This window comes from Bos javanicus, chromosome 9 (genome assembly GCF_032452875.1).
Source record: "Bos javanicus breed banteng chromosome 9, ARS-OSU_banteng_1.0, whole genome shotgun sequence".
Lineage (NCBI taxonomy): Eukaryota > Metazoa > Chordata > Mammalia > Artiodactyla > Bovidae > Bos > Bos javanicus.
Window position 1 is genome coordinate 59,645,508 of NC_083876.1, and position 15,736 is coordinate 59,661,243.

Genomic DNA, 15,736 nt, shown 5'->3' on the forward strand with positions numbered 1-15,736 from the left:
CCTTCATGACACTTAGCTGTCACTGAAAGTAGGTATCCCTCAGCAAAGTTTAACTTTATTCACACTTTTAACTCCAATGCCTAGCATCCAAAGGTTTTCTATAAACAGTTGCTGAGTGAGTAAATGAAGTTACTGCAGCATAATCATGAGAATTCTAGTGTCCATCTGGTTCTCTTTATGTGAGCTGGTTCTTTTATGTGATTAAACCAGAGGTTAAGATAAGTTAGTGATTTGGCTAACACAGCATTTACACTAAAAATAAAATCTGATTCTCTTTGCAAATGTTGATTTCATTGCAATTAATTATACCTAGCAAATAGTTTGGTTTAACCAGGGGTAAAAGATTCTGCAGAGGTCAGGTGCTATAACAATACAAGCCATGTATTAGTGGGCCTTTACTAAAATGCTAAAAAGACCCTTTTTGGCATGGTCATTTTTTAAAGGGGAGATCCAGAGTGTTGACGTTAAGAATAGCATATGTGCTGCTGCTGCTGCTGCTAAGTCGCTTCAGTCGTGTCCGACTCTGTGCGACCCCATAGACGGCAGCCCACCAGGCTGCCCCATCCCTGGGATTCTCCAGGCAAGAACACTGGAGTGGGTTGCCATTTCCTTCTCCAATGCAGGAAAGTGAAAAGTGAAAATGAAGTCACTCAGTCGTGTCTGACTCTAGCGACCCCATGGACTGCAGCCTACCAGGCTCCTCCGTCCATGGGATTTTCTAGGCAAAAGTACTGGAGTGGGGTGCCATTGCCTTCTCCGAGCATATGTGCAATGCACATATAATAATTGGATACTTCATATGTTCTTAGAGACATGCAGAGGTTTTGTTTTAAATTGAAATACAGAAAGAGCTTTGACAGTGTTGTACATTTTGTGATTTTTTTATGTTAAATGTGTGGGCAACTGATAATAGAGAGAGCCTAAGTTATAGTGGCCTGAATAAACTGTCTATAGATTTGTTATTAGTATTAATATTAAGAATATTCAGAATTATTAATAAGCGCTTCCATGTGAAACTTGATTGTTGGTTTCAGGAGAAACCTGTAATTGTTATCACAGTGAAGAGGTAGCCACAGTGATAACATTTATAGTGTGCCTGTGTAACTTAAAAGATGACATGCGCGTATTATTTGAAAGAAAGGCCTGTTTAAAGGGTCAGATGTCTTATGGCTGATTTTAAAAAGTCTGAATAATCAACTTTACTTTTGTGTTATAAAGTCTGTCTTGTCAGCAGGTGGCAGTTCTACTCTGCCACAGTTAATTAATAGATACTGAAGTTCTCCAAGTTCTAATAAATGTTCAGGTCTATGCTTGTTCTGTCATGTCCCAAATTTCTAGCCAGAGCAATGGCAGCACGGCCAGGGTCCATTCACGTAGATCACAGGTCAGGGCCAAAGCAAACTGACAGCTACAGTCACTGAACTAAAAATAACATGAATTGGATTCAATTAAGAATTATTTCATAGTAAATTAAGAGTGCAAGGGTGCACACCCTTTTCCATTTAGTTTTCGTTTAGATGGTTTTTTTGTTTTTAAAAACCTGACTTGACAAAGGAATGGAGTGTTTGTCCATCTTAAAGAAATTAGTTTTTAAAGGAGTTGCTTTCTTTGAACACATACACCAAATTTTGATTTTGGTATTTTTGCCTTTAATTGCATGGAAATATTTTTCTTCCGTCATTTCATATTCTTCTGCTGCACTTTTTTATATTCAGAAATTAAATTTAAATCTGCTTTACTACATGAGACTAAAATTGTGGATCCCAAACCATGAGGGCTAAACCACAGGGGGAGAGGTACATATAATAAGAGAATTAATCTGAAAACATTTTAATTTAGAAAACAGTCATATGTTCAGAAGGAAATATTTCTCATTTGACTTCCCTTTTAAAACCAAAGTTCTCGCTGCATTCCTTTGTTTTTCTATTTTTATAGATGAGGGATTGTGAAAAATATCTGAAATATTTATTTCTGGGTTCACCACTTTGGATGGATGTGTACATTGGGGGAGATACTTGTAATTTGGACATATGCCATTTTTTACAATCTTGGTGAAAACTGATCTTTGGGGAGAGCTGTCCATTCACAATAATTGTTAATAATAATATGTCAGAGAAGCTTACTCAGATATGAGTACAATCAAAAAAGCATATATGATTGTGAACTTGAATTAGAAATTTGGCAGTAAGTAAAGAGTGACTTCCTTTCATTGTTTTGTAGTTTGAATATTAGTTTCTTTTGTTATTTACCTCAGTTGCCGTTGTGTCTCAGTTTGCCATCTATGCCACTCTTTTCTTCTGATATACCATGTGTCAAGAACAACAATGCATTGCTCTCAAGAATTCTCCTTTTCCTTTCTTCCTGCTGAAGATATCATGTCAGTGGTCTGGAAAACTTCCATAGACCGTATCAGCAGTAAGCGAAGGCTCTCTGGTCTGTGTGATGGTTTCCAATGAGATATCTTGTCTCGCTGTTAGTTATGATTTTAGTACAACCTGATACAGTCATTCTCAAATATCAAAATCACCTGAAGGGCTTGTTAAAACACAGATTGCTGGACCTGACCCTCAGACTCAGTAATTCTAGGTGGGAACCTGAGAATTACATTTTCACAAATTTCCAGGTGATGCAAATACTTCTGACCCAGAGATTACACTTAGAGAGCCATTGACTTAATGCTTTTGCTGTTTTTATATTTGCTTTCTTTTTGCTGGTTTCTTCTTCCCCTGTGTTCTAAATGTTAAAGTGCTTCAAAGCTCAGTTCCGGGACCCCAGTGTTCACATGTTATTTTTTGGTCACCACACCCAAGAGATTGATTCGAAGTACCAACTAAATGCTAGTGACTCTCCCAAGTCTTTAATATTCTGCCTGACTTCTTGACTCATGTTTCCACTTTCTTTCTTGATATCTCTACTCAGATATCTAAATAGGCATCTTAGGCTTTATGTGAGTAAATCAGAACTCTGTGCTGTTAAAAAAAAAAAAAAAGAAAATCTGCTTGCTTCATCCTTTCTTATCCTTTATTAAACTGTTTCTGAATCTAGACATTATAATTGACTCATGTCTTTTCCTGTCCACCTGCCCTGCCTGCATGCAGATCATCAGCAAGCTCTTTTAACTTTACCTCTAAAACATATGCTTTATGAGATGGTTGGATGGCATCACTGACTCAGTGGACATAAGTTTGAACAAGTTCCAGGAGATAGTGAAGGACAGGAAAGCCTGGCGTGCTGCAGTCCATGGGGTTGCAAAGAGTTGGACACGGCTTAGCTGCTGAACAACAACTAAAACATACTCCCCGGCTTCCCTGATGACTCAGCAGGTAAAGAATCTGCCTGCAATTCAGGAGTGGCAGGAGACTCAGGTTAGATCCCTGGGTAGGGAAGATCCCCTGGAGTAGTAAATGGTAACCCACTCCAGTATTCTTGCCTGGGAAATCCCTTGGACAGAGGATCCTGGTGAACTAGAGTCCATGGAGTCACAGAGTCGGACATGACTGAGCACATGAGCACAATAACAAGCTAAAACATATCCCAGTTCCGCTCATTTTTCTGTACTACCATCAGCCTTGTTCTCAAAGCACTTCTCTCTTGCCTGGGCTGCTTTTACAGCCTTCTGCCTGATCTCTCTCTATACATAAGCTAGCTTCCTTACAATTCATTCTTCACATAGAGCCAGAATGATTTTTTTTAATGTAAAATCATATCACATTCCTCCTTAAATTCCTCTAATTGCTTCCCATCACACTTAGACTGAGATTCAGACTCCTTTTCATTGTGCCAAGAACCCTCCAGAATCCAGACTTTGTCTGTCTCTCTGGCTTCATCCTGCATCACTCTTCCCTTTTCCCACTATGTCCTGCTTACACCAAACCCTCCAAGTATTTCTCTAGGTCATCATTAAAATGTCACCTTTCTCAGTAAGGCCTAATTTAAAATTGGAGTGGGAGGAGTGCATGCATGTGTACACACACACACACACACACACACACACACACGCAATTTTGTTTCTTTTCTTCTTAGTGCATTTATCATTTTCTTAAAACATTGTCTTATATATATATATAAAAACCTATGTATATTCACATCTTGCTTCCTCTTTGTCTCCCTGCACAAAGAGAATATAAGTAGTTAGAACAAAGATTTTAGTTTAACTTGTTTAATTCTATATCTGGAATGTGTAGGATAATGCCTAAACTGTAGATGGGGTTCAAATGTTGAATAGGAATTGTAGGGTTTTTTTCCCCTCTTTAGAGTCCTTACATCAGTAGTTTCTTTGGTTCATTCCTTGTGTCATTCAAATATGAAATTTGTAACCTCCTCAGATGCCTTTTGGAGAAGGCAATGGCAACCCACTCCAGTACTCTTGCCTGGAAAATCCCGTGGATGGAGGAGCCTGGAGGGCTGCAGTCCATGGGGTCGCTAAGGGTCAAACACGACTGAGCGACTTCCCTTTCACTTTTCACTTTCATGCATTGGAGAAGGAAATGGCAACCCACTCCAGTGTTCTTGCCTGGAGAATCCCAGGGACGGGGGAGCCTGGTGGGCTGCCATCTATGGGGTTGCACAGAGTCGGACACGACTGAAGTGACTTAGCTTAGCAGTCAGATGCCTTTTATACTATCCAGCCATAAATTTCCACGTAAGTTTGTCCCATTATTCAACTTTTTCTTTTTCTCCATGGCAGTTTTTTATAAGCTGTTATTTATCTTATTCATCTTTTTGTTTCACATGCATGCGTGCTCAGTCATGTCTGACTCTTTGCAACCCAAAGAGTAGGCTATAGCCCACCAGGCTCCTCTGTCCATGGGATTCTGCAGGCAAGAATACCAGAGTGGGTTGCCATTTCCTCCTCTAGGGGATCTTCCTGACCCAGGGATCAAACCTGCATCTCCTGCAGCTCCTTCATTTTCAGGCAGATTCTTTGCCACTTGAGCCACATGGGAAGCTCCATTTTTTTGTCTTTTGACTGTCTTTTCTTTCCTCTCCCTATCTCCCACTTAAATTGAAAGTACATTTCATGTGGATCTAGGCCTTTGTCTTATTTACGGCTATATCTCTTGTATCCCATATGGTAGCTGAATACAGTAGACATTCAAGAAATATTGGTTTAAGGAATAAATGCAGTTCATCATTCTCTTGGCATTAGCCTCACTTCACCCCTTGAAAGCAGGAGACCTTACCCATGTCTCCCCGCCTGCTAACTGGGCCCTCCCCTTTGGCTTTCATTGATTCTCTGAGATTCAGCTGAGCTCTGCATTTAGCTCCCTGTATTTTGAGCTGTCTGCCATCCAACAGCCTCCTTCCTGCAGTCAGAAGACACTTTAGTGTTCAGTTATCCTGTTTTTCTCTTGGCAGGAGTTTTTCTGTATCATTTCCATGTTCTGTCAAGGCTGAAAGAATGTGGGGCCTCCCTCTGACTGTCTCCTTTACCACACTTAACTCATTTGCAGCTTCTCATGTTGGCAGAGCCTGTCCTGTGAGGCTGCTTTCTCCTGGAGATGTCTGTGAGAAGTTGAGGAGGAGGGGGCATGGAAATAAGTCTTGTCTACTCTTGAATCCCTAAGTCTGTCCTGAAAGCTACCATCATAGACTCTTATCTCTGGCCCTTTTCAGCTGGGAAGTGTCTGTGTGTGTGTGTGTGTATGTGTGTGTGTTATTGTTTTGTCTTGAATTTCTTCTCTACCTCACTTTGAACCCTTGAAGGCAGGGATCAGTTCTTTATGTTTTTTCTTTTACCCCTAATATTTATGCCATTTGAAAAGATGGGAAGTCACATTTTGATTCTGTCATGTGGTGATTTACAAGAAATATGAAAAGAATCCACCTGCAATGCAGGAAACCTTGGTTTGATTCCTGGGTCAGGAAGTTACCCTGGAGAAGGGATAGGCTACCCACTCCAGTATTCTTGGGCTTTCCTGGTGGCTCAGATGGTAAAGAACCCATCTGCAATGCGGCAGCCCTGGGTTGGGAAGATCCCCTGGAGGAGGGCATGGGAACCCACTCCAGTATTCCTGCCTAGAGAATCCCCATGGACAGAGGAGCCTGGCAGGCTACAGCCCATGGGGTCACAAAGAGTTGGACATGACTGAGCAGCTAAGCACACATGTACTTGGTCATTCAGATGACCAAAATATTTCTTCAATATATTTGGTCTTTGCAGTTTCTGGCTCACAGCTCCCAAAACCCTCTGAATTTTGTAAGTGGTGAGAGATAAAGATGTCCTGAGGTTAATTTCGGACCACACCTAAGAACAGGGCTGCTTGCCAGGAGAACCGACAATGTGATTAGAGGGTTGGAACTTTCAACCCCACCCCTCTGACCTCTGGGGAGGGAGAAGGGCTGGAGGTTTAATCAATCAGCAGTGGCCAGCAGCTTAATCATTCACGCCCATTTAATGAAGCTTCACGTAAACCCAGAAGAATGGGTTTCAGAGAACTTCCAGGTTGGTGAACACATGGGCACAGAGAGGGCATAGAAGCCTTTGGTGGGGGAGAGGTAGGGTACAACACAGTCTCACAGAACTTAACCTGTGGGATCTGATGCTCTCTCCAGGTGGGTGATGTCAGAATTGAACTCAGTGGTAGGCTATCCAGCTGGTATCTGAGGATTGCTTGAAAGTGTGGGGAGATCCCCCTCCACACACTGGAATTTAGTAATGAGAATCATTACATACACAGAAATGTAATTCATTAAGCACTGATTCTGTGCCTCTGACCTTTGAATTCACAACAGTTATTTTTTTCTATTATGTATTTCAGTTTACCTGTACAACCTCAGGCATCTTGGACTTTAATCATTTCAGATCTGTTGTTTCACCATACACGAGAAATACCACGTGGCCCTGATGCACGCAGAGGCTTCTTAATAAGTTCATGGACCTTACATGAGATGCCTGTTTTATATTTCAGAGTGTTTCCAAAAAATTGCTTTTGTAAATGAGAGGGAGAACGTTTATCATGTCCTTAGTTGCGCACATTTTGTTCTCATGGTTTTAAGTTGCAGGCTCAGGTTGGCCATCATCTCAGCACTAGGTGGCACTTGAGCATCACAATTAGTCATGCACACCTTACACAGTTTTTGCAACAGATGCATGATACACAAATGTAATGTTTGAAATCCCTATGTGGGCATTCTTGAGAATAGCAAAATGAAACAAGAGACCTGCTGAGCACCAGTTGCTTTGATGTATCTGTAAATACATGAAAAGGGAAAGAAAAGTGAAATTACTATCCACTAGGTCCTGTCTGACTCTTTTGTGACCCCATGGACTGTTGCCTGCCAGGCTCCTCTGTCCCTGGAATTCTCCAGGCAAGAATACTTGATTGGTTAGCTATTCCCTTCTGAAGCCATTCCTTCAGGAATTTTCCTGACCCAGGGATTGAACCCATGTCTCCTGCATTGGAGGCAGATTCTTTACTGTCTGAGCCACCAGTGTCAGTATCAGTTCAGTTGTTCAGTCGTGTCCAACTCTTTGCCAGTCAGACCTGAGCCACCCTTTATAAATACATAGTTGGAGAATATATTAAATTACTTCCCAATCGTTATTCATAGTACTGTTAACAGATAGACTGGTCTCTCCATCCTTTCTTTCTTCACGTGATATTGTCATAGTGTTGAAATTCATTTTAGGTGTGCTGTTCATTGTGGTTAATTTGAAAGAAATAAGGAGTATAACTCCTCAAACTTATTCATACCCAACTCCAAGCACTTATTATTCTTTTGTGGTATGTAAGAAAATGTCTGATTTTGACTTATGAACCCTATAGATAATATGCTGAAGAAAATGTAAACATCTCCCTTTTACTGTTAAGAAAACAGAATTTCAAAGACATTAACTTGCCCAGTATTGGTAGCTAGCAGGCAGACAGAATCTGTATTTAAACCCAAGTCTGTCGGGTTTCAGATCCTAGGTGTGCTCTTTCCATTATTCCAGAGGTACCAGGTTTAGCCAATCACTGTTCATGTTAAAGTAATTGGATGCAAAGTTCAAATAAGTGACATTGACTCCTGAGGAGGGCGAGAGCCTAATTAGCAGGAGGTCCCTGAGCACCAAGGACCAGGAATGGAAAAAGAAAAGTCACCAGAATCAAGACAACTCAGTTTCCTTTAGGCTGACGGCATACAGGCTTCCCAGGTGGCTTGGTGGTAAAGAATCCACCTGCCAAGCAGGAACGCAGGTTTGATCCCTGGGTCGAGAAGATCCCTTGGAGGAGGGCATGGCAACCCACTCCAGGCTTGCCTGGAAAATCCCATGAACAGAGGAGCCTGGTGGGCACCAGTCCACAGGGTCACAGACGAGTCAGACACGACTTACGGCTTAAACAACAATGACGTCAAAGGCTGAATATAAAGTGAATTGTTTATTATACACTCTGTGTTTCAAATCCTGGCTTCTCTGACCCTGTGATCTTGGACAACTTGGCAACTGTGTGACTCAGTTTACTTACCTTTAAAATGGAGGAGGATTAAATATATTAATGCACTTAAGCACATAGACTAGTACCTGGCACATGGTAAACATTCACTGAATGTTAACTATTTGGGTAGTTTTATACATTAAGCAACATGAGAAATGTCCATACTGCTTTGTGTAATGTTTGAAGTGGAATTTGAGTTATGGCTAGAGTGGCCATCCATCTCAGCTTACAACTAACTATCCTGGTATCTATTAGCACCTGTTTCTTACTCTGGAAAAAGTTTGCCTAAAGTGAAGACTTCCTCCAAGAGAAGATGTAACTGCTCCTTTCTGATGCACGATACAGATTTGCGTGCATGCATGTGAAGTTGCTTCAGTTGTAGCTTACTGTTTGTGACCTCATGACCTGCCTGGCTTCTCTGTCCATGGGATTCTCCAGGCTAGAATACTGGAGTGGGTTGCCATTTCCTTCTCAACTCAGTGCTTACTACATAGAAAGTACATCATTGGTGAGAACTGTAGATTTTTCGCTTAAGGAGGTACTTAGATCCTTTGGAATTTGAAAGATTGAAGTAAATGGCACATAACTAAGGTCATTTTCAGTGATAAAATAGACTGATTTTGTTCTAACAAGTATCAAAAGTTATTCTTTTGTTGTTGTTTTAATATAATGGCGAATTTCAAACATCAGTAAACGTAGAGTAGCATGAGAGAGGAATGAACTCGAGAGCTACCTAACAGCTTCAACAATAATACAACATGCGGTCAGGTTTTATTTTGTAACTTAAAAAAGTAACTTTAATGAGATATATTTTACATATCATAAAATTTAGCCACTTAAAGTGTACAGTAATTTGTACAATTTCCTAAGTTGTGCACACATCACCAGAAGTCTGTTTTCAAACATTTTCATCACCTGGGATTCTTCATCGAAATGGGATTCTTCCTGTTTACAGTTACTCCCAGTTTCCACTCTCAGCCCCAAACAACGACTAATCTACTTTTTATCACTAAAGATTTGCCTTTTACAGACATTTCATATAACTGGAGTCGTACAGTGTGTGGTCTCGTGTGTGTGTCATTTGAGCTTAGTGTTTTTAAGGTTCATCCACGTTGTAGCATGTATCAGTAGTTTGTTCCTTTTTCTTGACAAATACATTCCAGTATATAATATGCCGTGTTTTGTCTGTCCTTCACAATGGCCAGTCTTATCATCTATATTTTTATCCTTTCCCCTCTACTCCCTACCCCACTGAACTATTTAAAAGCTATTTTTAATTTCATAAATATAAGAGCTTAAAACATTGATTATGTTTCTGCTTTCTATTTTTGTTTTTCCAAACCATCTTCTCTGTATCTTCTCATTCATCTTGCCTGTCTTAATTTGTTTTCTGTCTTTAAGAGTCCTATTATTTTTTGGTTTTGGTTTTGAGAATGAAGAGGTGTCTAGACTATAAACTTTCAAAGACAGAGACAGTGCCTTTCATTGTCTCCTTGTATTAATGAAAATTCATACTGGCTCTGTGGCAAATCCAGATCGTGATGATTTCTAAAATCTTCTTTAACCTTTCAGGTTTGCTTCAGCATTATATGCTGGGCTGGATCTATTTGTTTCTGATTCTCATGGGTTTTTTTTTTGTTTGCTTTTAACTCAGGTTGTTGGAAGAGGAGCTTTTGGAGTAGTATGCAAAGCCAAGTGGAGAGCAAAAGATGTTGCCATTAAACAAATAGAAAGTGAATCTGAGAGGAAAGCTTTTATTGTAGAGGTAAGTTGGAAAGTCATTTCTGTTGTATAGTTCTTTACCTAAGATACTCTGTGAATTTGATATTTGTGAAAAACAAAGTGTTTCTCAATTGTTATTTCTCTGTGTTCTTAAACATCAGCAATTTAGTTGAACTAAAGGGAATGCCATAGGAACATTTTTTCATTCATACTCTTAGTTCTGATTAAAAATTAGAAGAGAGATTTAGCTGCATAAATGAATTCATCCCTGAATTAAAATACAGTCTCTTCCATGTAATTCTGATCTATTTCAAGGCATAGAATTTAAATTTTAAAATAGAAAAGAAATGGTAATCTCTCCCATTATCTAAAGTTAAGAAGGGAAATTTTATGCATTCATTTTTGACTGAACATTTTAAGAAATTCGAATGAGATTATTTTAAGTAAAAATTATGTCAAATTGGCTTTTCTCATTTAGCATGAAAATTTATAGCTGTTCTCTTACAGATTTGATGATGGAGAATTCGATAATCATGATATTATTTATTATCAGGTTTATTCTTTTATGCTGTTTTGTATATTAGATTAGAGTATTTGAATAAATCAGTGATTTTATAAGTTTTTAACTTCATTGGTCAACAGAAGTGGTCTTTACCTTATAAACTTTCTGAATTTTTATCTGTGATTTTATTTAATTATAATGTCAAAATATACTTCCTGATATTTTTAAATGCATAACATGAGGAAATGAGAAATTACTTGTGATATGATGAAGTAGATTTTTGTAAATTAGTTGAATGAATTGAGAGATACTGATGAATGGTTTGATGTCATCATGAGGAAAAATGATCTGTAGTCCAACAGTCTGGCTTTATCTTGCCTTATTCACAGTTTTTATTTATGGTTTAAATGAGGATATTGAGCAGATACTGTTGTATTGGCAGTTTCCTAAAACTAGATAAAAATCATATGTATTAAAGTCTAGGAATCCAGTCAAAAAGATGATAATAGCTTGGAGGAAAAAATTTTTCATCAAAGTTATAAATACACGTAATTTAAATTGTTGAATGGTTCTCCATGTATTTTTATTAAAAATCCCGTGTATCTCCTCCCATCAAGTTTTCTGCTTCTCAGAGGCAACTACTTTGAGCTCATCCTTAGTTTTGTTTGATGTCCCCCAATCCAGACTCACACCTTCTCTAAAGAAGGTAATTTTATATTTCTATCTCTGTGTTTATCTCTGCATTAAATATATATCTATACTTAGAGAAGATACTATTATACCTTCTCTAAAGAATCAACCTCTAATCTTTTTTTTTTTTTTTACTTTACAATATTGTATTGGTTTTGCCATACATCAACATGAATCCACCACGGGTGTACACGTGTTCCCCATCCTGAACCCTCCTCCCACCTCCCTCCCCATACCATCCCTCTGGGTCATCCCAGTGCACCAGCCCCAAGCATCCTGTATCATACATCGAACTTGGACTGGCAATTCATTTCATATATGATATTATACCTGTTTCAATGCCATTCTCCCAAATCATCCCACCCTCGCCCTCTCCCACAGAGTCCATAAGACTGTTCTATACATCTGTGTCTCTTTTGCTGTCTCACATACAGGGTTATCGTTACCATCTTTCTAAATTCCATATATATGCATTAGTATACTGTATTGGTGTTTTTCTTTCTTCTTTCTGGCTTACTTCACTCTGTATAATAGACTCCAGTTTCATCCACCTCATTAGAACTGATCCAAATGTATTCTTTTTAATGGCTGAGTAATACTCCATTGTGTATATGTACCACAGCTTTCTTATCCATTCGTCTGCCGATGACATCTAGGTTGCTTCCATGTCCTGGCTATTATAAACAGCGCTGCGATGAACATCGGGGTACACATGTCTCTTTCAATTCTGGTTTCCTCAGTGTGTATGCCCAGCAGTGGGATTGCTGGGTCGTATGGCAGTTCTATTTCCAGATTTTTAAGGAGTCTCCACACTTCTCCGTAGAGACTGTACTAGTTTGCATTCCCACCAACAGTGTAAGAGGGTTCCCTTTTCTCCACACCCTCTCCAGCATTTATTGCTTAATCTCTAATCTTTGGGACAATAAAGAGGCTTTCACTAGCTGTTTGAAGACAGGGAAGGAGGGAATCTTTGGCCTAATTTTAAGTGATCTCTCTGCCCTTTTATTAGTAATCGCTTATGTGAATAGCTGCCTGGTACTGTCCCCACTCCCCAACCTTTTGGAGGTTTTAGAGTTAAATCTGGTTGCTTCTCACTTTTTCTCATTTCCTTTTAGGTCTGCAGTGTCAGTTATTGCTACTCATTTGCTTTCCAACTTCAAAAAATGTGTGCTGTTTCCTCATATCACGTTTTCTTCATCTTTCTGAGTTTGTCTTGAAAAAAAGTACCTTTCCTCTTTTGGTAGTATTTGATGGGGGAGCAATAGTAAATGCTTGAACAATCTGCTATCTAAAGCTCAGTACTTCAGAATCTTAACATGGTGAAATCTAATAAATAGTGATATTAAGTCTCTTAGGACTAAAAATCTAGAAATGTTGGCTGTAGAAAAGTACAGCTTTCTAGTAGCATATGGCAAAAAGGTTTACCTTTGGGCTTCATATGAGCCAGCAGTATTATGTAGATAATAGAGGAGAGGAAGAAGAAAGGGGAAGAAGCAGAAAAGGGGGAGAAGAAAGAGTAGGGAGCAGTTTGGGGAGATATGTTAATATTAATTTGAGATATAGAGCACGAGAAATGAGTACAGCCAAACCGCTCATGGATCTCACTATGAATCATTGGATTGGATTTGATTGGATAAAACTGGGACCAATTAGAAGGAGGCTGTAGTAATTAATTACTACATTGGTTCAGATTGGAATTGCTAAGGCAAAAGGCAGTTGTAATGGGAACTGAGAAGAGGGAATTAACTCAGGAGATAGGAGGTGGAGGGAAGAGAATGCAAGAGTGCAGATTTTAAGTCAGACAGACCAAAATTCAAACTCTGGTTCTACTACTTCCTAGCTCTAGGGTATTTAACAACTCATTTAACCTACTCTGAGCCTTATCTTCAGGGTACCTCATCTTTAAAATGAAAATGATAATACCTGCCTTGCAAAGTTGTGAGGATTATACAGTATCTGTAAAGTGCCTCCCAGTGCCCAGCATAGAGTAGGTAGAGTATTCCTTCAACCATAGCTGTGAAGATGAAGGTGATGTGATGATACGGCTTCCTCTGGTTTGGATAGCTCAGCTCAGTGCCATCTCAGGGATGGCCTTCTGACATTTCTTGGCAAACTTAATTGCTTCTTATTGTACTCACGCCTTGTTCGTAACTCCTGTTATAGCACTTTGCATGTTGCTTTAATTATTAGTGTTTGTATCTCTCCCACGACTAATCTGTGAGAACTCCAGGGCAGGGATTCTGTACCATTGTGGGCAGGTACTTATGATCACGGTGCCTGCTACATAGAAAACAGTGGTTGTTGAAGGATTAAACTAATGTTTTGTACAACCTTAAGATCTGAATGATACTGTGAGATCACTTCCTCAAAAGTTAGCACTTTTCAAAAGAAACCTTTTTTTGTTACAGCTTCGACAGTTATCGCGTGTGAACCATCCTAACATCGTAAAGCTATATGGAGCCTGCTTGAATCCAGTAAGTTTGCCATTTTTTCACTTTACTCTGTCTGTGAGAAAAAACATGGCAGATTACATGCAGCTGTGTAGTTTATGAAGCTGTTTTGATCTGTCGTATTATTTCTAAAAAAAAAAAAATAATCATGCTGTGTGTGCTTCTAATCTGTTAGCAACACAGTATAAGGGAAGAGTTATCTTGGGTGGTCTTATCCAGTAACCTCATCTTCTTTGGAGGTTCAGAATAACCTGTGATAGCCTCTGTTCATTTGCGCTGGAAAGTGAAAGTGAAGTCGCTCAGTCGTGTCCGACTCTTTGCGACCCCATGGACTGCAGCCTAACAGGCTCCTCTGTCCATGGGATTTTCCAGGCAATAGTACTGGAGTGGATTGCCATTTCCTTCTCCAGGGGAAAAATCCCCAAAGATCTTGTGATTATGTTTTTATATACATCTTCACACTTAGACAGTGGGCCCCTAGAAGACAAGGTCTTAGATCATGATACCTTTTTTTTTTTTCCTCTAGTGCTATTCAGATACTGGGACCAAAAGAATGATTTTTAAGTGCATTTATAAAATCAAAGCTTGATCTAAGTTGTCTTTCAAGTTCCCTAGGATGCTGTAGCTCTGTGGTTAATTATTCTGACACATGTTTCCTTCAGGTGTGTCTTGTAATGGAATATGCTGAAGGGGGCTCCTTGTATAATGGTGAGTGTCATTAGACCTGTCTTTATTAGAGTAAAATAATTGAAAAGCTTTTAATACAAACTGTAAGTTACTTAATGTTCTTCACAATTTATCCTCAGAGTCCCAAAAGGAGATAGTTAAGAAAAGAAATCTGCCAAAGATTAAAAATCTGCTAAAGACAAGAGGCTACAACATTAGTATGTGAAATTTAGACGTCTAAGTATAGTAATCTTTTAAATTGATGGTACTTTTCATAATGTTAAAAGCATTACTTGCTTTTTAAATAGATTTTAAAGTATCTTCCTACTTACAACCTTTTCTTTTTGCCCTGTCTTAGCTTTCAATCTCCTCATTTTAGAACTTTTTAACTACACATCCTTATTCTTCATTTTGCTTTTTTTTCCCCAAAAAAATAAATTTGTGAAAATGTTCACTTTATGGAACATTTTAGTAACAATGAAAGGAAACTGTATTATTTAGTTCCCTTTATAGAACAGAGCTAATCCATTTAGTTACCTGTGTAGAACAGAGCTGTTTCACTCTAAGAAACACCAACCATATATATAGTCTCTTGTCACACCATTTGTATAACATGTAGCATTTTATTTAGCTATGTCTCCTGCTCATGTGTTTGTCATTGTTGTCTAATGACTGGCTGTCTAATACTTCTGTGTTTTATTTTGAATTACTTCTAGTTTTTAGCTATTATAGAAAGCATAATTGTAAACATTTCAATGCACATTATTTTGTTTTCTTCTATACTATTTGTATCTCTCTGAAAGTACAGTATGCTATCAGATGCTTATAATTTATATTATTGTGTGCAAGACTGCATCTATTGAGATTAAAAAATGTGGTAATATATATTAATTGTATTTGAATGTCCTATTAAATGTCCTATTTGGATGTCCTATTAAATGTTAGGTACTTATGTGGTAGTTATCCATTTGAAATCATTAGCTGTTTCTATCTTTTTATTGAGAAAAGAAGGAGAAGCAGGGCCGACGGGAGCACGTGTAGGAAAATGCCCAGTCGTGTGTTCTGACAGTGCTGTATTCACCTTGTGTCTTTTGTTATATGCAATAAAGTTCTTTTTAGTTTGTGCCTTCCTTTTGCAGTACTGCATGGTGCTGAACCATTGCCATATTACACCGCTGCCCACGCAATGAGTTGGTGTTTACAGTGTTCCCAAGGAGTGGCTTATCTTCACAGCATGCAGCCCAAAGCTCTAATCCACAGGGACCTGAAACCACCAAAGTAAGTTC

The 15,736-nt window shown here is 38.9% G+C and overlaps 1 protein-coding gene across 3 annotated transcripts in view; it reads left to right on the forward strand.

The window, feature by feature from the left end:
• The window catches only part of MAP3K7 (mitogen-activated protein kinase kinase kinase 7), a 64,560-nt gene that overhangs the window by 4,046 nt on the left and 44,778 nt on the right, over positions 1-15,736 (forward strand). For all 3 annotated transcript variants that reach the window (XR_009738508.1, XM_061427800.1, XM_061427801.1), the window contains exons 2-5: positions 10,075-10,185; positions 13,743-13,808; positions 14,447-14,492; positions 15,590-15,728. Coding sequence is in view for 2 of the 3 variants with exons in the window: in XM_061427800.1 (XP_061283784.1) it covers positions 10,075-10,185; positions 13,743-13,808; positions 14,447-14,492; positions 15,590-15,728 (362 nt within the window). In the remaining variant the exon portion in view is untranslated. The remainder of the gene's footprint in view (positions 1-10,074; positions 10,186-13,742; positions 13,809-14,446; positions 14,493-15,589; positions 15,729-15,736) is intronic.